The following is a 23,353-nucleotide window of genomic DNA, read 5'->3' on the forward strand; positions in this document are numbered from 1 at the left end:
TGAACATGGAGGGATCCTCATCTAAGTCTTTTGTCTCTTATTACATATAAGTGACGGAGTCAATCCCGACATGCAGTGGCTAGGGCACTAAGATTACATCCCGTCAACATTAGCAGTTGCTGCCCCATTGCTGTCCAAAATGGTGGTGCCAATTTATACCCCGCCAACCACCCGCATGGGTTTCAGGTTCCTCTCGCCATCGCTGACACTAGGTTCCGTCTCAAACTTCATTTTTCCTGGCTGTCTATCCTACTTACCCCCGAATGAGCATCCAGTTCATGAGACAGCATTTCTGTCAAGTTTACTCAGATAATACAACTGATAAGATTACCTTATACTTACACCTAGCTGTGCTATAGGTCTGCAAAATTAGCATCTTGACGTTGTGGGTTGTACATCATCCATCCAGTAGTTCCTTGATAGGTGGTATAGACTACAGAGCAAACTGCACAATGATGCCGGGAGGTTTGCGGCATATTTCTAACTGCTCAGAATCTCTGTGCATGAAGTCCAGTGCTTGTCTCCAGCAAGGCCTCATAAGAAATCCCTGGCCCCTCCATTTGCAAATGTTGCCTTCGGAATCCAAAGGAGAAAGCATCCAAAGGCTATGACTGGAAGGCAGCCAGGATTGGTCTCATCCGGGAAGCAAGTTTCTATCCTGCCCATTCAGGAGGCGCGGTGCGGGGCCTGTGAGCTGCCTACGGCCCCACGAGGACTGATAATTGAGCCACCTTTCTTTTTACAAGACTAACTACAAAAGTTTTATTTTTAGAGTCAGAAGCTCACTCCGGGCTTTGTTCTATTTTGATCTTTATAACTTATTTTAAAGATCGCTCAGTAGTTATTCATGGCTCAGTTGGTCTAGCTGACCTTTGCCCAAAAGCAGAGGCAGTTTGACCTGGCCTATGGAACTCAGCGCTTCCCACTCCATGAGGCTAGTCGCATAAATAACTTCAAATAAAACCCTCCTGGAAGTCTGTGACGGGCCACAGCATGAGGGAGAAGTGGGGCACCATGGAAAGAATGAAGTGGGAGTAGCCAAGACTACTGAGAGCAGTTGGCCAATGGCTAAGCATATTTTCTCATTTCTCCCTTAAGGTATTTATTCTTTCAACTAATAGATGAAAAAAATGATAACAGGGAACACACGAGAAAACAACACAGTAAAATGAAAAAAAAAATGCCCCCTTTAGAGTTCAGTCTTTTAAGTGGGCTTCTTTGGGGCAAATCCCAGCAGCAGCAAAAATTCATTGAGGAAACGCTTACGTCTGCCAAGGGTTAGCAGCCAGCCCAACAGATGAACAGCACGCCTGCGATTGCGTGCAGGTACACACAGGTATGGCTGCATGGGTGCCAGTGCACAGGTACTCCATGCATAGGTGCTGCTCACAGACAATAGCAGGAGAATGGACTGAGGGTGAAAAAGGGCTGGCTATGTCTTGAAGCCATTCACACTTTATGGTGTCTGAACTTCAAAACGAAGCAGTTCTGAAGGCCATTTAGTGGCACAGTACAGGACTTCCTGAGAAGTTAGGCTCGTAAAATAGAGGAGCATCTGGCCAGCAGCACATGAAAAGGGCCCTTTGCAAACAACCATTCAGCAGGGGAGTGTAAACCATTGAGAAACACCTGGCGGATATTGCCCTTGAGGTTCCCAGAGGGTGAAGGTTAGGAAGAAGTTGGTTAATTGGGCATCATCAGGTCACTTGACAGCTCCAGAATATTGGCTGGTGGGGGGGTTGGGGGGGCGCGGTATTAAAAGACCACACCTTCCTAAGCTGGGTGTTCAGGCACAAGCCCCTCACAGTAGGATCTGATTGAATGACGTGGGTGGGCCGTGTGTAACTACCAGTTCAAGGTCAGACAAAGGAAAAGTATCAACTAGTGCTTAATTGAATTTGTTCAAATGTCAAAGGGCTAAATGAAAGAAAGAAGAAAGAAGGAAGGAAAGAAAGAAGGAAGGAAATGTAAAGCTTATATTGTTCTTTCTATCATTGCCTCCAAGACTCTAGGGAGATCTGAACCTCAGTTTTCTTATTTTTAAACAGAGGAGGGAGGAGGGAGTCGAGCAGAGCCGTGAAAGCTTCCTTTCCCAACGCCCAAAAAGGATCCAAAGTTTAAGGACCTGCCCTGCATAAGGAGATCTGTCAAAAGACACGGTGAAATAAAACACCAAGCGTACCAATCACAGTGTTTTGCATAACTGTGAGGATTGAAATAATGTAAACAATGCTTTGTACACGTGACATAGAGAACCAATGTTTACTTTTGTTACTTTCTGTTTAAATAGAGAGACGCCCTATGGAGCGCATTGTACGAAGTGCTCAACCTCTCCGCTCTTGTCTCTTGCAGCCAGCTCCTCCCTGAAGAAGCGATTCAAGAGACGGGAGATCGAAGCCATCCAATGCGAGGTGCGGAAGATGTGCCATTACACCAAGCTTCTGTCCACCAAGAAGAACCTGGACCATGTGAACAAGATCCTGAAGGCCAAGCGGCTGCAGAGACAATCAAAGACGGGCAACAACTTTGTCAAGAAGAGGCGAGGCCGGCCTCGGAAGCAGCCCTCTCAGTTCGATGAGGACTCCAGAGACCAAATGCCGGTGCTGGAAAAGTGCATCGACCTACCCAGCAAGAGAGGCCAGAAGCCCAGCCTGAGTCCCCTCGCGCTGGAATCGGCCTCGGGCCAGGATGCAGTGATGGCCACCATCGAGGCAGTCATCCACATGGCTCGGGAGGCTCCACCTCTGCCCCCGCCGCCCCCACCACTGCCGCCGCCCCCGCCTCCACCACCACCGCCCCCGCCGCCGCTGCCCAAGACCTCTCGGGGCGGGAAGAGAAAACACAGACCGCAGCCCCCAGCGCAGCCCGCGCAGCCCCCGCCGCAGCCCCTTCCCCAGGAAGAGGAGGTGAAGGCCAAAAGGCCACGGAAGTCCCGAGCCAGCGAGAGTGATGTCCTTCCCTAGGGCCAGCCTGGGTGGCAGGATCCAGACAGGGACTGATGTGGGGGAGCACAGCAGCCAGGGTGGGGCTGATGCCCAGCCACGGGGACACTCCGCCCCTCTCTGCAGCGGGTGGGCAGGATGGGCAGAGTGGAGCTATGGGGAGCTCTTGGGGTAGTGGAACGAGGGGACCCCCTCAAAAAAAAAAAAGTAGCTGCGGCTACTGTACAGTGGCGGGATCCTCGCGGGCTGCAGAAGACAGAGGAACGCAAAGCTGGTGCTCAATGATGGCCACCTGACCTTCCTCATCCCAGGTGTGCCCGTGTGATTCCGATTTCATTTGCTGGTCAGAAAAATTAAATGGGAAACACCATTAGCAAACATTCCAAGGGGGAGCAAAGCTGCAAATTTACCAGCTGGCTTGTTGTAAGCCACTTCCGCATAATTGGTTTTTATTTCCTTTGGTTTGCAAACTCCGCTAGGCTTTGGGGCACCGACATCATCTTCAAGTGACCCGAGAGATGAATCTTTCCGTTAAACAGCACAGTTGCTCAGAGGGAATCTTGTGATCAGAAGGTGGAATTGGACTGATAGGCGACCTTAGATCTGCTCGTGTTCCTGTCTCGTAACACTGATTTTTTTTTTTTTTTGCATTGTCTTTTCCTGCTTTTCCTTTGTGTTGTATTTTCCTGTACTCCCGTTAACTTGCTGCCTTCAACTTTGTGGTACACATGTAAACAAGGTGAACTTTACTCGCGTTGTAAAGTACACTCTTCCGCATCCTGCCTCAAGGAACCAACCGGCTTTGAAGCCCAATCATTGTGAAACACTCAGTACAGATAAAAGCTTTTTAATAAGTGACTCACAGCAACCAAGGGATACATCAACCCGGGTGTCAGCCAGGTTATTTTTATACTTAAAACATATCAGTGGCGAATAGGCAGGAAAAAAAACCGATTTTAATAACCCCCCCCCAGCAAGTGGAATAACTGATAAGCCACCAAAAATCAAAATCCCACGCCCACCAGAGAAAACTGTCTAGCAATGCCTTGGTAACTGATTATTTTCGTGCAAAGAGCTGCCAGAGGTTGTTAAGGAAAAGAAACAAAGACAGTAGAAGTCCATTATCTCTTAATTATTCCTTAAAATCGAAGGGGAGTAAGTGTTCTTATCTAAAGTATTCAAAGGGTATCACCACTCCAATTGCATCAAGCCACCTTGGACCAAGTCTCCAAATTGTGGTTGCCTTAATTCACTAAAGCATTGCTGTACATAATGTAATTTTAAATCTCTCAGTCTGCATGGATGCAAACTGTGTGTGACAAATCGTCTTTGAAATGGTCGATTTCCAACTGTACATTTCTCATCCAAGTTGTACCCTAGCCTCTGGTTGAGTGTGGACAGATAATTCTGTCTGTCATCCATTTCCGCAGCCCAAGTTCGGACGTAACCCACTGCCGTAGATGTTGTTGAAAGTCAGATGTGGAGATTTCAAATAAGTATTCTCAATTCCCTCCCTTACTCCTCCCCTTCTTCAAGACATTTTGAATACCTGACATCATCATAGCTTATATAAAGAGAGACACATTTTCCAAGGGGAATTAGGATACTGGTTTACCTCCAAATTAAGACTCTTTACAGAAAGCCGGGAACTAGCTAAGAAACTGCGTCATCACTTCAGAACACAGGATCTCCTTCTCGGAGAGAGATGGATGTTTTGGGGGGTGGGGGGGAAACAGGAAAGAATAAGTGAGTAGTATCTACTGAAGGAAATTTGAAAGTCCTAATTTAATATACTTATAACTACACCGCTAAGTCGGGGCACCAACAGTTGCTTGGAATTACAGAGCCATCCTGTTCTGCACTGTCGAAATGTTCTTCACGTCATTTGCAGCCTGCTTGGTCAGTCTCTTTTAATCCTAGCAATACATGCGTTTAAAGGACTCTGCTTATTTCACGCTTTTATCCTAGATACTCAGTTTGTGACCTGGGTTGACCCATGGCATTTCACACAATTTGAACAGCAAAATCTAAACAGCCATTTCCAATCTGTCACTCCCAAGCCATGTCTGAGTAGCTCCAAAGTCACAGGGAGGAAGGCACAGTTCAGCCCCCTTCCCCCCAACCATTGCTACGAAAGAGCAGACATTTCCATTTCCAATTAAGCCATAAAGAGGGTTCTCTTCCTGATGGACTTTGAAAACCATTTCTTTCTTTCCTCCTCCATTCTCGTGCTGTACAGTCTCCCAACCGAATCCGTAAGCAGCCTAAACCTTCCTACAGAAGAGATAAAGCTGGTGCTTAGTAAGCCTCAAGAATGCAATCCATCCTTTGATTGGTATTAACCTGCAGTCGGTGGTTAGCTCAAAGGAAGCTTGGGTTAGAATTTTCCAAACGAACATAAATATTCCAGGAGAGCTACAGTGGATCTGCCACTTAACGCATGGATTGGGGTGTATTGTTATCTGAGAGCTAAATACGAGTCCCATGGAAATCCTTGCATGCAAGCTCTGAGAACTGTGTGGAAGACTAGAGGACCAAAGAGTGTCATGGTGAGCAAGCAGCAGCTGATGGTGCAAAGCAAGCCCCTCCACGCACACCGTGGCTCCCCACCACCCAGTGACGTCCTCACCGATACTTCTGTCTTTCTCTTGTTTTTCCCGAACCTGACTTTATCTCCTTGCACAACTACGTCTGTATTCCCTATCCACACCCTTAACCAGGCCCAGGCCCCTCCCTCCGTGAAGCCAGTTGAATTCCCACATCTAAGTGGTTTTAGAGCCAGGAAGAGAACCCAGCTCTTGATTCAAAGTATGGAGGTTCTCGTCCACACAACACTGCCTTCTGGGGATGCATTTCTATTCTGAGAGAGGCTGTTTAGCAACCTCAAGACTCCATTTACAGACCCACAAAACATTTTGTAATGATCCCTTGCTTTTAATATCAATTTTTTCCCTACTTTTTAGAATACTCCTTCAGCAAGTAGTAGAGACCCACGTAGAAGTATAAGGAGACCAATTAGAGATGAGAAGATAAGCGTAGATGCAAAAGCTCCTTAGAGGTGCCGATGGGTCTTTAATCCACCTTACTATGGGACTAGAAAGCCATTTGCTTTTTGACCCCTCATCTCAAATGAGAGGAACGGAAGTTTGACTTCTTCAAATAGCCTAGCTGTGGCTATCAGCCAAGGAGGAAAGGTCATAGGAAGGAAAAACATGGAAGTTTGCTCTGTGATTTGGCAAGACCAGGACTCGGCAGTCACTGGCAGCCTAGCGAAGGTGACTGAGGGCTGGCAGTAGAATGGTGTGTAAACTTGGCTGCCGTCTGCAGTGGGAGGCCATGTTCAATGGCAGGAAAAAAAAAATGTGTGTTCTGCACATTGCTGTATCTATAAGTATGATAAGCAAGTGGTGACAGAATTATAGTATAAGGTGACATATTATAAGCAGATCAGAGAGGATTTGGTATTAAGACTTAAGTAGAAAATCTCGCTCCTGGCTCGTTACTCAACAATATTCAGATAATGAGCTCGTGGAGTGCATTTTGCCCTATCACTAGGAAGGTTGACCTGGGAACTGTCTAAAAGTCTATACCGATATTTCCAAAGCCTTTAAATACCAACTGTAGCATAGAGGGGGAGTGGCAGGAGCCGAGATGCCTCAAAAGCCATTTAAGTGTTATGTCACAGGATTTCCAGTCCTACTCATTATGTAAAAGTACATAAATATAGACATTTTTCTCAACACTACCCTATCATATCACAATGGTCCAAATGCCAGCGCTTACAGATAATGTCATCACAGTGCCTAGAAACTCAAACTGTAATATACCGTAGCATCTTCTTGGTGTTTCTTCACGTTTCTTTCCACAAAGCAAGGCTCCCTCTGCCTCGTGTTTCTAAGAGAGTTCACCCACTGAGGAGCCTGCCTTCCCTGTTGGACTCTGTCACTTGGGGAACAGTCATAGAAGCACATAGAAACCAAGGAAGAAACTTCCTGGATATCTGTCTCCCACTTGCCCAGGTATAACAAACACTAAAGAGGGGAAAACCGAAGAGCTGCCAACTGGTCGACCTGGAAGGGTAGTTCTGCCCTGGATTGGTGTCTTTCTTTTTCTTCCTTTTTTAAAAAAGAAATCTATTTCTTAAATAATAATAAATGCACATGATGTGTTAAATATGTACATATATATTTCAAAAAAATGGGCACAAGATTGTCTTACGAGTCCTTCTGGCTAATTTTTAGTTTGTATTCATAAGTGGTTTTTAAAAGCCTTTTTTAAAGTGTAATTTGCATGTTCTACTTTGATTGTATGTAAACATATTTTAGAACAAAAATGTATTTGTATTTTATTGAATATAGAGGCAAGAAAAATTGTACATTGTTTGAAATGTTCTTTTGTAACAGTTTTTATTCATAAAAGCATTTTTGTACATTTGAATGACCATGGACTTGCTGTCATTTGAGGCGTAGCGACATCTGGCATGCTTTACTGTCATGCTCTCCCATGGTCTTAGATGTTGGGTTTTAAACATTTTTTTTTTCTAAAAGAAAGTTCAGTCTCTTTCGCTACCAGATCAGGTTAGCACAGTACAGAGCACTTAACTATTAAAAAAAAAAAGTTGATCCTATTCATATGTTATTCATTGTGTGAAATTAAAGACATTCAATTCCGTCTAACATGAGTTGTGAATTTCTTTTCTTTTCTTTCCCATCTGGTTCACATCAGTAGGCAGTTTAATAGCATCTGAGGGTCTCTTCTCACACCAAGTGGATACCCAATCATTGACAAAATCTTAACCCAACTTCTGTCTCTGGGAAATACACTGAAGACAAAATTTGAGTCCAATTTGCGGGGTTTATGTTCAGAAAATATTTTCCTCCCTGGATATCCTGCAAAGGTTGATTCAGACTAGTGGAGATTTCGTCCTAACAGCCAATCTCACTATGCTGGAGACCTGGCTTAGCCTAAGGTTTTAGCAAAATCATATGGATGGGAATGAAGCTCCCGTCCCAGATTTTCTGTGGTTTCATTCATACTCCTGAAGAAAGAGTTCCTGTCTGGACGCCAAGTGCTACTTCAACTTTGTAATAAATGCCAGTTACTGCTCACCTACCATTGCCTACCTACACTGTGTACCTTTGCGTCTGAACGAACGTGCGTGCCTTCCATTGAACCAACAAACTAGCTCTTCTAAGCAATATGAAGATGGGGGAAAGGAAGAAAGAGTCACAGGGAAAAACATGCGCACACATTTTTTTCAGTTCCCTCCTTTCCTGTCCTAAATTTTACTTTGCATTTGGAAAACTGTCAAGTGCAGTCTGTACTTTCTTCTAGTTTATAACAATACACATAGGATGTGGTTTTTTTCCCCTTCTTTCTCTAGTCTTCCAAGACTGCATGTCCCAAAGCCAACACGACATACACGACATAAGAAAGGTTATGAGCCTACCCTTTTTCCTCCATAACCTCCCCAGTCTCTCTGACATTTATTGTGGCTTGTGGTATTTTAAGCAGCCACAGAAAGTAATAGTGGTCAGGTGGGATGAGTAGAAGCTTCCAGAGGCCGATCCACGGTGGAGGGAACACAACGTCAAGGACCCAGGACTCAGAAAATCCCAGTCAGTTCTTCCTCTTCTCTATAGTCTGTCTTGGATTAAACAGAGAAACTATAATCTTTCTAATTCCAGTTCACAGGTTGATACTTCCAAAATCAGTAAGGATGTCTAAGTGTCTCCATACTGTCTTCTTAAGGGCTTCTCACACAGGAGTAAAGTCTGCCCTTGTCTCAAGTCCAGGGTTTTCATTCAGCCAACAGCGTGTTCGCAGTCATTCTCAAGAGAGGAGCAAATGTCTGTACCTGTGCTGGTATGAATCTCTCTACAAATAGATAAGTGGAAGCAATAAATGTTTCATAACTTTGCTACAAGTCTTTTTTCCTTTAGTTAACTTACCACTCCATTCCACCAGCCAAGTCAATTCTGAGTCCAGAGCCACGGGATTGTTTCTCCATCCCTGGGAGAAGTTAGGTTCCCAGAAGGACTCAGTCCTCTCTATTTTTCTAGTCTCTGGGCATTTTTAACTTAAAATCCAGAAGGAACATAGTTGGGGGGCTTTGTCTGGGGGTGGTGTTTCTGATCTTTTACTTGTCTGTTTTGAGATGGTGTCTCATTGCGCAACCTGAGTCAACTTCAGCCTCTGAACAATCATCCTGCCTCCGCCACGGAAGCGCTGTGATTACAGTGGACACCATCACACCCACATGAAGAACATAGTTTTGGGTTTTTTTTTTCTCCTGTGCCTTCAAAGTCAGATATGTACTCTGAAAGGATGTGTACGAACCACCCTATCTACCTGTATGAGGGTGTTAAGAGACAGAGATGTCGGAAACAGTTCCCACCTTGAAGACCCATCTGGGATGAGGTAGAGAGCCGGGTAGTGTGATTTGCAGAGCTGAAGGATGGCCCAGAATAGGCTCTTTTTAGGTCAGTTGAGATAACCAGTGGGCGTGGCGGGTGGGGAAGGGAAGGGATCCCACACAGAGCTGTGCATCTCCATCGCTAGTGCCAACACTGATTTTTGTGGGAAATGCCAATATCCAGATTTCCAGTTCTTTTTTGTCAGATTTCTAGTTCGCATAAAACTGTGGCAATATACTTTCTTGTCATGAAAGCTTTTAATTTCTAAGATGAAATTAGAGAAAAAAAAAGTCAAGTTCCAAAGTGTTATTCACATTCACATATGGTAAAGCTGGGATGCACTGAATGAGAAATGTTAAAATCTCCAAACAGAAAGCACACACATTCTCTTATTAAGCTTGATATTTTAAAAATAAGTAATTAGCTTCCTTTCAGTAGACATTGCATTGGAGAAAGAGTCCTGAGGCCTAGGATATATTTTGGCTTGGTCACTGAAGAATTCTATCCCTGGGAGTAAAATGTCGTGAAGCTATCCCACACCTGCTCTGTAAAGAGGGAACTGGAACACTGTGAGGTCCACAGCATCCTTAGATGCAGGGCAATCTTGTCACATTTATGCCTTCTCTATAAACCCTGCCCTTGGTTCTCAACTCCATGCTTCACTATTCGTGAAGCAAGTGGCATTCTGAGTTGTGGCCTCAGCAGCAGATCTTGTTCCAAAACACTGACGGTTAGGAAGACATTGTGCAGCTCTATAGTCAAGCCCATACACCCTCCCTTTTCGCCCACCTCCCTTTCTTCCCTTGATAGCGCAGTGCCAGGTACCAACCTCATAAAGACGAGTAAGAAAAGCCCACCCCTCATTTAGGTTTCTTGTTTGGGTTTTGATTGTGTTGATATCCTCCTGTCTCAGCCTCCACAGCAAGAAAACTACAAACCTGCATGACTGCAATCTATTCAAGCTACCCTACCTAGATAATGATTATTCCCTCCCCATTATCTGCCTCTCCAAAGTCTAATTATCTTTATGGCTTTATTCAAACTTCAGTTCCTCTCAGAGGTCTTGTGACCTCAACCCACAATCATCGCTTCTTGTACCACTCACCTGCTAACTGGCCTCATTCATTCCCGAGACGGTGGTGTATAATTATCAGTCAGTGGCTGCCAGGTGAAGTTAGAGGCTGCCCTCTGTACAAGGGAACCTCACTGAAAAGACAATGGCTGGGAGATGAAGCCCAGCTGAGATTCCCCTCACCAAGCTGGATGCCTTGGTGGGATATCTGCTTCAAAGCACATTCTGTTTATCGGTCTCACACAAGTAACAGACACAAAGGGAAAGGAATGAGAGAGAGAGAGAGAGAGAGAGAGAGAGAGAGAGAGAGAGAGAGAGAGAGAGAGAGAGAGGTCAGAGATGAGATGCAGCAGACACACCCAGGAAGCGAATGTAATATAGAGTCTTGAAAAATATGGTCAAGTTCTTTTACCTTTTCTGCCTTCTCAAATCTCTCATGCTGCTTTGCTTCTGAAACTTCTAGTTTTAACCTACCCCCCCATACACACACATTCACATATGCAAACACAAACACACACTCACACACACACACACACATTCACATGCACATACACACAAATACATATACCACAAACACATACATACATACATACTCACATACACACACAAAAACATTCAAATAAACGCACATATACATACATTCACATACACAAACACACACACAATACACACAATTACATACATACAAAAACACATATACATTCAAAATTATAACACATATACACACAGAAATTTCACTCAGCAATAATGTGAATTCTAAATACCCCTGAATCTATTCTCGAACTAAGCAACTGGCATAGCACTTTGTCAGGAAAGATGGGAAAAAACATAGACAATAGTGAGGTTTGGTAGCATATCCCTGCTAATAATATTCACTCAGCTATTTAATATCTGATGCCTCAGAAGATCTAAAGATGTATGGAACTTTTATTATGAAATAGTTAAGAGTCATAGGAGCAAAGAAATATTCAAAGATCCTCTATATAGGTCCTCACAATTTTTCTCTTGCATCAGTGTCCCACATAATCAGTACACAGTATCTATAGAATAATCTGATAGGTTAAAATCCACACAGCCTAGTCACATGCCCTTCTAATGTGAGTGTACCTCACGTGTGTGTGTGTGTGTGTGTGTGTATGTGTGTGTGTATGTGTGTGTGTGTGTGTGCCCGGGCATGCTCATGTGTGTTGGTGGTGGTGTATCTGAGTATTTTATAAAGATTCATGGAATTCTGTCGCATGCATGGCTTTATGTAACTTCTGGCACAGTTGACATACTCTGTTGTAGCATCCCCACACATACTTCACTAAATTTACCACCCTCCCCCACCATGTACACACTCCTAACAAACATCTATGCATGTCCCATCTCCACAATTTTGCTACTTCAGGAACATACACAAATGGAAGTGTGTAACACATATTCCTTTCTTACAAAAATATACTTTAGGACGACTTTAGATTTAACAATATTCTGAGCCCAGTTTCCCTAATTACTATAGTGTGAGAATTCAATGGTATAATACTGCAAGTCAAAGTTAATAGTTAGGCTTATCATAATTAATAAAATAATATCACTACATTCCCCATGTCATGTTGATGTCCTTTACATATGAGTATTAATTTTTACACTATTTAGCTTCTATTAGATATGATGGCTTTTCAGATTTTAACTGGGTTTTTTTTTGTTTGTTTGTTTTGTTTTGTTTTGGTATCCTTCATAGTTTCGAAGAAAGCTAGCCAGATATTTTGTAGAACATCCCTTGCCTAGGATTTGCCAGAACTTTTCCCCTAAGATGGATCGTAAGTTTTAGAGATGAAGACAGCAGTAGAAAACTTGATTCTGGTTGCTCTTACAAAGGTAGGTACTGTCAACATTATACCCCATGGTGTTGACCTTGCTTGCCTTCCTGAGTTAGCCTCCGTCTAGCTTTTCAACAATAGATTTCTTGTTTCCTGTTTCCAATAGGGTGCTTTCTGTGAGGAAGCTGTACCACAGCCCACGTTTAAGAAGTGTGAAATTACGCTCCACCTCTTCAAATAGGAACATAAATTATTTGGAATTCATATGCTTAAAATATTTTTTCCTATTTTGATTCTTTTGATTTTGAAATCATTTCGTACTTACAAAAAAATTACAAAGCCAGTACAGATTTTTATGTAATGTCTTCCCCCAGCTTCCTGTCGGGTTAAAATTGTACATAACTGTGGCGCAGCAAGAAGTTAACTTTGGTACAATTCCACTGGTATAACTTCAGAATGGTTTCCTCTCCTTTTTCTAATAGTGTCATTCAGTACATTTTAACTATAAAGCCTCAGCAGATTCAATCCAGAGAATAGTACTTAGCAACAAGCAAAAGACAGAGGGCAAACGCCCAGAAGACCACCAGTATATAGCAAACTAATGCACAGCATTACTTTCCTATCTGAACCACTTCATGAGCTGTTCAGTAGTGTTGAGTACATTGGTAGTGTGGTGCAACAATTCCCCCCTTTTCCTTTCTGCAAAACTAAGCCATCTCTATATACCCAACAGCTATCGTTATGCTTTTTGTCTCTGAGTTTGACCACCCCAGGCGTTTCATCTAAGCAGAACCACAGAGTCTCTGCCTTTTAAAAGGTTTTACTTCATCTTCGATCTATTGCTGGGTAGTCATATGCATGGATAAGCCAGGGTTTGATCAATTACTCTCCTACTAAGGAAATGTGGCTAGTGTCCAGTTTAAGCTATTACAAGTAAAGCTGTTATAAACACACAAGTACACACACACACACACACACACACACACACACACACACACTTTTATGTCAAAACAAATTTCCACTTCTGAGAAAATCGCTCCAAACTGTTACTTGTGGGTTGTAAATTTTTTCCGTTTCGAGAGGGAGCCATCATACTATATCCCAATGTAGTCAAACCGTTTTACCTGCTCATAAACAATGTTTAACTGTTCCAGTCTCTCTGAATTCACACCAGTATTTGAAATTATCACTACTCTTCCATTTTTCCATCATTAGGATAGATATTTAGTTAGATGTCTTAGTTTGTTCAGACTGCAATGGGTTGACATGTGATTGACAGTGTGCCAACTTGTCAACTTGACACAATCAAGAGTTACTTGGAACAAGGAACCTCAATTAAAGAACTAGGTCAGATTGGCTTGTGGGTATATTTTTGAGGCATTTTCTTGATTCCTATTTGATGTAGAAATGCCCAGGTCACTGCGGCCCTGGGCTGTATTAGAAAGTTAGCTGAGAACATGTACCTGGAAATGAGCCAGTAAACAGCATTTCTTGGTGGACTTACATACTCACACTAATGAACTGCACTCTTGAAATGGTTTTGATAGAAAATTAATGCTATGTATATTGTTTATGCCATGACTTGCATCCATGATGGGCTATGATGCTTACATTTATGCCAAATAAATCCTTTCTTCCACAAAGTTGTGTTTGGTTTTTCATGATGTTTGTTATAGCAATAGAAGGCAAACTAAAACAGATAGCTTATAGATAGATGAGACATACATAAATGATAGATACATAGATAGATAGATAGATAGATAGATAGATAGATAGATAGATAGATAGATATAATAGGTAGGTAGATAGATAGATAATAGATAGACAATAGATTGATAATAGGTAGGTAGATAGATGATAGATAGATGATAGATGATAGATAGATAGATGATAGATAGATGGTAGACAGATGACAGATGATACATAAAAATAGATGATAGATGATAGTCATAGATTTACATATAATTTGAAATAAATTTGAATATAAACATTAATATAAACTTGTTATATATATGGATGTAAATGAATGTTTTCATATGGATATTACTAACTCAAAATTATTTCTATTTCTTAGTTTTAGTTGGAAAATTGTAAAACTTGAATTTCTGCCTCCTAAAAGAATTTTTATAGAAATTCAATTATCTTTCTGGTTTATCAATTCAAAATTATATATACAAGAGTTAAGGGATACAAACAATTGTATCAACGTGATTATTATAAACAGTATTTTCTTTCTTCTTTTGCTATGCCTACAACTACTCTGTATTTCTACACCAGCCAGGAGAAGTTCTTTGCTGTGCCTCTCTCAGTGAAGATCAGTGAAGCTGCAAGGCCAGGAAGTGGTAGAAAGCTAGCTAGCTACACAAGGAAACCAGGCCTCTGTCACTGTCCACTGAGTCCTATTATACTCCCTCCAAACACCACATGTCCTCCAGGGATCTCACTTCAGCACAAGTGAATCATCTTAGTAAAAATCCCCACGTTTGTATCAGCTGGCATCACTTTGCCAATCGCATCAAGTCCACGGAATTGGTAAGGAGTCATAGAACTCTCTGGAGAAGTGTTTTTGGTGCATTTCTCTTCATGGAGTCCCCACAAAGGCAGCTCCACAATGCAATGTAAGGCAAACCAATACATTGCTCGTAGTTAGTGAGGATTCTCTGTCATGTGTCTTTTCACGTGTTTGCTTTAGCAAAACATCTTTTACCTGTGTCTGCTAAAGTGAAACGTTCTTTGACATAACTGACTTTCCGAAGAAACCGTAAGTTTCTACTTTGACCTGCTAAGGTACTTACGGAGTGTGGAGAAAATACAGGATGGGTAGTAAAGGAAGAGAGTTATAAATATTAGCTAAAGCCATGAAATGAGTTGCAGAAATAAGAACTACAAGTGACATGAGTGTTTCTGTCCTACTTTATTGAGAATATATATATATATATATATAGATAGATAGATAGATAGATAGATAGATAGAGAGAGAGAGAGAGAGAGATGGTATTTGCATTTTCTTTCCTTTATTTTTATTATGCGACACCAATTGAGATAACAGTGATAGTTGAGTGTTGTAAATCTTTATTGCCATATTTAAACGACTAAGCATCCTTCAAGGGAACTTGTCTCAGATTCTTGAGTGTACAGTGCATTTGAGGTTCTAGGTAGAATAGTTCTATCTTGTTAGGCAGACTTATGGATCAGTTATTGTTGTCATTTAGATATCATGCCTAACATAGGACACGTGGGTCATGTTGACAAGGGGTGAAATTGTGATGTGGTCGTCAACTCGATCACATGTGGAATCAGCTAAAACCCTTGTTGCTGGGCATTGCTGTGAGCAATTTTCTTAATCTGATCATTTGAAGAAAGAATTACACACCCACCCCAAATCTGGGCCGCACCTTTGGTGGCAGCTCACATAAAGGACATGGAAATTTGCCTGCTCACCCTGATCCTCAATGGCAAGTGTGTCTATGCTATAGCTGTGCTGGTACTGAATCCAATGTCTTCAGGATTCCAACATAGACTGGAAGCCAGCAGCTCTCCTGGAATCCCCTAGGACCCCAGCACTAGACCGAGGCTGCAGACACGTTTTTGCCCTGTGGGCTGTAGTTACTGAGCTCTCAAGATTTGCTCAACAGCGGGACGGCCCAGAACATACCCTGAAAGCCAGTCTCATAAATTCTCTTTATCAATCCTGTTCCTGTAGAGAAGCCTGAATAAAACACAAGACCTCAATGATAGAAATAGACCATCATCAACACGATTATTGAAAAGATAGCATTTGCAGTCTTCCTACTTGCATATTTATAATTACTCTGTATTTTACTTTGGGAACATGGAGCACATGTAAACTTGTCCCCCCTTAACACACATATACTATCCAGTGGAAGAGTAACTGGCTAGAAAATGTTCATCTTCTCTTTCCGGGTCTTGTCTATAGATGACTGAAGTTCGTTCGCAAGGAGATTCTTAAGGGGAAGCTCGTGAGAACAAAGCTTCCTGAGTCCCTTCATGCTAATAGGAGTTTGCACCCCATGTACTTGAAGTCACTGGATGCTTATAATGTCCTTGGCGCTCAAGCACACCCACAGGGTATTTTAAGACAGTTCCTTTATTCTCATCTGGCAGGAAATATGTTTTTGAAATTTTAATTATAATTTTTCGCTTGTGTCATTTTCTTTTTTAGAGACACAAAGAGACTTCTCCCTTTTTCTCTTTAAAACACATTACTCTTATTAGAACATACGTGATTTGTTAAAAGTTCTCGTCAACCTGTAACTTACACAGTTGTAAAGAAACCTTTGCCCTGTCAGGTGTTTTCAGCTTCTCTCCTCTTCTCTCTCACTATCTTTCTGCTTTGGGAATACCTACTGCCTTCAGGGACCTTCCTCCTGCAGCTCCAGTTCCAGGAAATACATTTGGAAATCCTCTTTACCACCTCATTTCTTTTTGGTTATAAAATAAACCCACCTTTCTCTGTTTCCATCAGTCATTCAATACTGTATTTGTTCATCCTTGTATTCTGTTATATGTTTGTTGATTGATTTGTTTGGGGATTGTATTGTATTGTTGTCTTTCCTTCTTTTTCTTTCTTTTACTCTTTTATTTCTCTCTTGAGACATGACAGGCCTGATCTCAAACTCACGATGTTGTTCAGAGTTGTCTTTGAACCTGTGTTGTCGTCCTTTGTCAGTCTTCCAAGAGCTGGGATGGCAAGTGTTCGCTACTGTTCCCAAGATTCCTTTGGTTCATATTTATTTCTGACATAATGGATTTTGTTCATTTTAAATTTTTCTGAGCTCTGCCGGTCCATCTGTTTTACTGCTCCCAATTTGTATTATTATCTCACATCTTTACTATTTTCGTGAAATCTTTTGAAGTAATAGGTTAGAATCTGGGGGATATCTGAACTTTTTATATCATTCGTTGACTTATTATTTACTTCGTGTGAATGTGCACAATCTCTGGGCCTGGTTTGTTTTTTATATCTGCTTTACATTTTTCTTTTAGCAACTGTTAAAAGACTTAGATGTGATCTCCACTGTAATGCTTTTAGTTGTTTGTAACTTTTAAAAACATACAAGATTAAGGAGGACTTTTCAAAATGTCGGGCATCCCATCTTCTCCTATTTCCCTGTAATATCAAAAGTATTGCTAAGACCTTATGCCTCTGTTTCCTCAGCCAGCTCTACCTGAGAATTTCCTTCCACTCTCTCTATTATCCTTAGTACCATTTTAAAGGACACTGAGTTTAACTACAAAGCATTTTCTCATGATTTTGTGCTACATGACATACAGGCTTTCAAGAAGCTTATAAGCCAACAAGGCTCACAAGCCACAGCTGTTTCCAACATTAGCCTGTGATAAGACACACAAAAATGAATGAAGGTTGGGACATGGCACCAGTACCTGAGATGTTTAGAGAGAGAGAAAGAATGAATCTCAATGTACTTTGCTTAGCAAAGCCGGAAGACATCTTAGGTGGCATTAGCTGACCTAGTCTGCCCTTCTCCTGGTCTCTATTCTCAGAATGGTCGTAGAATGTACTGAGATGTAGCATCCTGAGACACGGAGGGAATGTCTAGACCCACCCAAGCTGTGTCCTAATCCCTCCTTAGGGTGGGAGGCTGTACAACTCTTAGGATCAGTAATCCAAGCTATAGCACAGTGCAGCCCCAGGACGGATGCCGATGGTGTTTCTTTGCTCATATGCAGTGTAAGGCACGTGTAGGCACAGTCCCTGGGGGCACTTTTTCTGAACCTCGAGGAACTTGCTTACCCTGGATTCTAGGCTTCTGTGTGTTCTTGCTACCTACCTAGAAGTAAATTTACTCTTGCTCTGAGTCCTCTGTCTCACCAAATTTCAAAACTTTTGCAAAGAAGCACGCCCTGGTACAAGTCATAAATGAAAGGAAAAAAATGTGAGTATGTTACAATCATTTTGCACATGGAAGGACTACGGTATAGAGAGGCAGTGAGACTGGCTTATGAGGAAAAGTGTCAGACAATACCAATGGGAAATAGAAGATAACGAATAGGAAGGAATCATAATGTTAAGAAAAAATGGGAACAAAAGTACTGAGCATTTATGACATATTTTAAAAACAACAAAGTAGTATTCAAACTTTCAGACAGATTGGCTTATGGTTTATGGATGATGTGTTACCTATCCTCCATAGAAAACATCAAATCTGTTGTTTCAGCGCTGCAGTAGATGCCTACAGGCCTGCTCAAAACCATGGCTTTATGAGGCAAGACAAATACACTAGCTGTAGATCCAGGGCCATCTCTCAAGGAAAATATAAGCAATGACGCCCAACATTGGTGAGGTTTGAAAACAATTCACAAAACAGAGGGGCTGTAGACGACCCACAGCATGGTTCAGGATTGAACGGTGTCCTCTCTCTGACCTGTTTAGGTGATGTTACATTTTAGGACAACCCCTGCAAAACAAAGGACAAATGAGCTTAAGGGGGGGGGGGTGTCAGGCAGGTGGCTTTTCTCCCTGCAGTTAGTTACTCTCCCATTACAGTGACAAACTTAGCCACTGGATCCTCTTAGGGAAGGGAGGATTTCTTCTAGCTCACTGTCCTGGGGGAGTTTCGATCTCTTGAAGTGGAGGAAGGAGTGGCACGGATCCTAGTGGAGGAAGCTCACAGCAAACTTGGTTCCAGTGATGGGCTACAGGCTTTCAGAGCTTCACGAGTCCCCCAGGCAGGCCCCACTCCAAAAGTTCCCTTGCGCAGGGTAGAAGAACAAGCACTCAAAGCATCCGTCTATGGCTTGAATTTCAGGTTGGAATACTAACCCTCCTCTTCCTTTTTTACCATACATAGAATTCTACTTAACCTAGATCAGGTATCCATTAACTCATGAGCTGAAGAGAGTCTGTTCTTTATTTCAGTCTGATGCCACCAGGCCATATATGGCTTTTACTTTTCAAATGATTAGGGGGGGAAATCAAAGCAAGAACGTTTCACATCACATGAATGTTATATGAAACTCAAATTTGAGTGTCTATCAGTGAGATTGTATTTGAACACATCCAACTCATTCGTTTGCGTGTTATCTGGAGCTGTATTTGGTTGGGAGAGCGCACGGTCGAATAACTGTAAGGGAAATCAGGCTGGCTACAAAGTCTCACTGATTCAGTCTCTGGGCTTCAGTGTTCAGACTGCACAGTGCATTTAAGCGTTTTCTCCCTAGAAAGTCAAAGCATGGATTTTAGTACCATGGTCTAGTTCATTGTTAAGCTTGCCTGGAAGCGTTTTCCTCGACTCCTGGAAAAATATAGTAACATTAATATATTTAAAGATCAATATTGGACCCAGACATCTTTTAGTTCATCCTTCAGTATCTTCAATCATTTGTGATGCTATTTCCTACCATAAGCTCTATTTCTTCTGACTAGGCTCACTAACCCCTCTGTGCTGTGGTGTCTTCAAGCTTCCAGTGTAGCGAAAGCCCCCTGTGAGTCTTGTCCAACCTTGTGCTCTGTCAGGTGAAAGCAGAGCCCCTCTGTCCTCCTGGAATACTTCTGCAGAGACTGGGGGAAGCCTGCCTTATTCGGCTCTGACAAACGAGCAGCCATATTTATCAATACTTTTAAATGGCTGCTGAAGTCCACAATGGCCATCTCCACAGTAGAGCTACCGAGGAGCATTTTTTAAATCCCTCTTATCAGTGCCAGCAGCCACCTACTAGGCAATGACCAATATGAATTTGTCTCTGATGGATGGGTTGGGCATTAGGATATTGGGTAGGAGGCTGACGTGAAGGAGAAGTGATCGCTCAGCCTTTATACGACTGTGTCTAGGGCAGGGTCCATTTGTCTTGCTTCTTCTCCCTCCTTGGTTCACTAGATTGGAACAGCACCAAGAGGAGAAGAGAGCGTGAGTGAGGAAAGCAACTCCCCTCCATCTGCCTTCAATTCTGGAGCTGAAAGACAAGTCCCAGGCTGCCTTTGTCCATGGGAACCTGATGTGGTGACAGAACATTCTGTCTTCTTGCTATACAAGCTAGTGTTCCTGGGTCCGCAGCCTCATAAACTCCTCTTCCAGTCATTACTCTTAGGCTATTGGCCCCCCTCCAAGGAAAGGGCAACTTTGAAACCCCAGCACCCCCCCTCCCCCGAATGAGAACACTGTGTTTCTACACAACCAACCCCACTGCGGGATGGTATCTCTAATGCAGGTAGCTGGGCCAACCCAAGAGGGTTCGTGGGCTTTGCACTTCCACTAATGCTTGCTTTCTGGAATGTTCAGGAAAACAGAAGACGTGTAAAACTCTTCAGCAATGTGCTTCAGTGACTCAAAGTGTGTACTGGAGATTTGTGTGGTGGAGACTCAGGGGAGAACACAGAATGTCTGCTTACAGAGGGCAACCAGGGCAATGAAGCATTCAGGAAAGGTCTAAGTCAGACCTGAGGAATCTGTAGCAGTCCTCTAGCTCCCAACCTAGACAAATCATCTGGTGCCCAGCTTGGATACAGAGGATGGGGAGGAAGATAAGCAAAGACAGGTCCCCGAGCCCAGTGCTACTACACACATTCTCCTTGGGCTGGCTGTAGCTAGATGCTACTTCTTCTTGTCCTTTTTACTCCTCAGAACTTGTGTGCTTTGACATAGTATGAAGATATTGAGCGTTGAAGGGAGGACAAGGCACTGGACATGTGTAACGGACAAGTATTATGAACAGCTGCCTCTTATAAAATCCGACCATAATACTTAGTGCTCAGTGTTACCTTGAGAACAAAATGAGACCGTGTGTGTGAAATCACTTTAACCACTATCCAAGCAGAAAGCATCACTGGTCTACCCAGTGATGGGGTACAGGCAGACACCAACACTACTGCCACTAGCCCCATGGATGCTAGTCCTGATAGTATCACCAGCATACTCTAACTAATAAAGAATACAATTAATGAGGCAAAGAATCGGGGTGCCACCTTATTCTTCAGAGGAATGATGAATAAGCCAGCTGGAGTCAGCTGTGCAGAAATATCGATGAGAAATGGCAGCTTCCAGGATGTGAGAATTTGTCATGGAGATATGTGGACATGTCTTGTTTGTGCCCTCCAATCCCTAGGAGAAACCCAAAGTCATGGAACAGAATTACAAAAGACAGAGTTTTTACTATATAACAAGGAGAATTTGTCCTTAAAGATGCCATGAACATCCTATCTTTTGAAGTGTCCAAATAGAGAGCGAGATGAGCATCTTCTGAGACACCAGCCTGGTCATTCATCCCCTGACTAATGAAGCAGTGTGTGTGGATGGTCACTGGATGTCGAGCAGAATTGGAGGTACCGAACATGCTCTACTGAATGAGCATGATGCTGGCTCTCACAGCAGAACAAACCATCGCATCTCCCTACCCTCCAGGTCTTACTTTCTCCTGTCTCTTCTTCTGAGGCTTTCCCTGAGTGTGTGTTTGGGGGTGGGGGGATGTGTCGATCTGGTTACCCACTTTGGAAGTGAATGATTGGCAGCCATGTGTTAGCACTTTGGTCAGTCTCTGCATTGTCTACTGCCCCGTGCTGAAAGAGCCTTCCCTGATCAAGTCTGAGAGGAATGTTAATCTGCAGGTAGAAACAAGAGTCAGGCTTGCATTTGCAATGGATGCTGGTACTATTTCTGGAGGCTGTGGCGCCTATGGGGAGTAGAAACTGCCACTAGTCCAACATTAAGGCTAGACCCTTGGATTCTGCCATGGATTCTGTGTCTTATCTGCTTTCCTGTGAACACTCTCTACCATACACTCCTGCTATTAATACTAGGCTTCTCTATAATACATCCCCTTACCCATTGGCAGACTGAAACTAACTCAAAATAAAACTTTCTCTGCATTTTGGTAACAGCAATGGAAAAAGAAAGAAAAGAAAAGAAAAGAAAACAAAACAACAACCCAAAAATCAAAACAAATACCACCCTTAAGTAGAATCTATGAAGGATGATGGGCCTATGACCCTCTGGAAGCTTCCACAAGGAGCATCAGGTGAACATGATAAGCAGGAAAGGATAACTGCAAGCAGCAGGGCACAAGCCTCCTTAATCTAACGCATTAATACTCACTCGAAAGATAGTCTAGAATTCCCCTAACTAGTAAGGTAAATCCATCAAACATGAATGTCCAACCATGAATACTCACCCAAAAGATAGTCTATAATTCTGCTAATGTTTGCAAGATATACCCATCAAACATGAATGTCCACTCTTATCATCATGTGTGTGCAAAACAATTGCATCTTACCAACTGTGCTGGCTAAGTTTTTGTCAACTTGACACGACCTGGAGTCCTTTTGGAAGTGGAACTCTCAATTTAGAAAATGCCCACAACAGACTGGTTTGTGGGCAAGCCTGTGCTACATCTTCTTAAGGATTAATGTGGGGGGACCCAGGCAGTAGCATTCCTGGACTGGTGGTCCAAAGGACTAGAAGAAAGCAGGTTAGGCAAGCCAGTAAGCAGCACCCCTCCACGGCCTCTGCATCCATTCCTGCCCCGAGGTTGCTGCCTCGAGTTCTTGCCCTGACTTCCCTGGATCATGAAGTACAAACTAAAGCTGAAATAAACTCTTTCCTTCCCAAGTTGCTTTTGGGCATAGTAGTTTATCACCATGATAGAAAACCCAAGATAGCAAACAAAGCCATTTTACTACCTGCCAAAAGCATGAGGCTGGAGGCATAGAGACACTTCTCAATTATACACTTGGTGTTCACAGTGGTTATATGACAATGTGGCTTATTAACTATCCAGATATTAAAGGAAAAAATAGCTCTGAGAATATGATATCAAGAAGAACCTCTTTGGTGAAAGTTGAGTCATGTGACAATCTAGTTTGAAAATGTCACATGGATTAATAAATATGTATAGACACATCCTGTATGTTTTATTAAAAATTCAGACATGGAGGTAGCAACCCTTACTCCAGTATGACCACTCCCGGCTACTTGAAGACTACACCACCTGAGCATCCTCCCAAGTGGCTACCCTTTTCCCTACTGCCTGAGGACTGCATATCCTACACACAATCCCAGGAAAGGATCCCTGCCTCACACCATGTCTCTACCTCTCCTGCCTAAGGATTATGTGTACTGCGCACCTTACCTAAGTAAATGCCCAAAC

General features: G+C 42.7%; 1 protein-coding gene across 1 annotated transcript in view; it reads left to right on the forward strand.

Annotated features, from left to right (window-relative positions):
- The window catches only part of Setbp1 (SET binding protein 1), a 365,848-nt gene extending 358,230 nt beyond the window's left edge, over positions 1–7,618 (forward strand). The window contains exon 6 of the mRNA XM_032886020.1: positions 2,353–7,618. Coding sequence (XP_032741911.1) covers positions 2,353–2,963 — 611 coding nt within the window. The 3' untranslated portion in view covers positions 2,964–7,618. The remainder of the gene's footprint in view (positions 1–2,352) is intronic.
- Positions 7,619–23,353: the final 15,735 nt, after the last annotated feature.

The sequence above is a fragment of the Rattus rattus genome, chromosome 15, assembly GCF_011064425.1.
Source record: "Rattus rattus isolate New Zealand chromosome 15, Rrattus_CSIRO_v1, whole genome shotgun sequence".
NCBI classification, from domain to species: domain Eukaryota; kingdom Metazoa; phylum Chordata; class Mammalia; order Rodentia; family Muridae; genus Rattus; species Rattus rattus.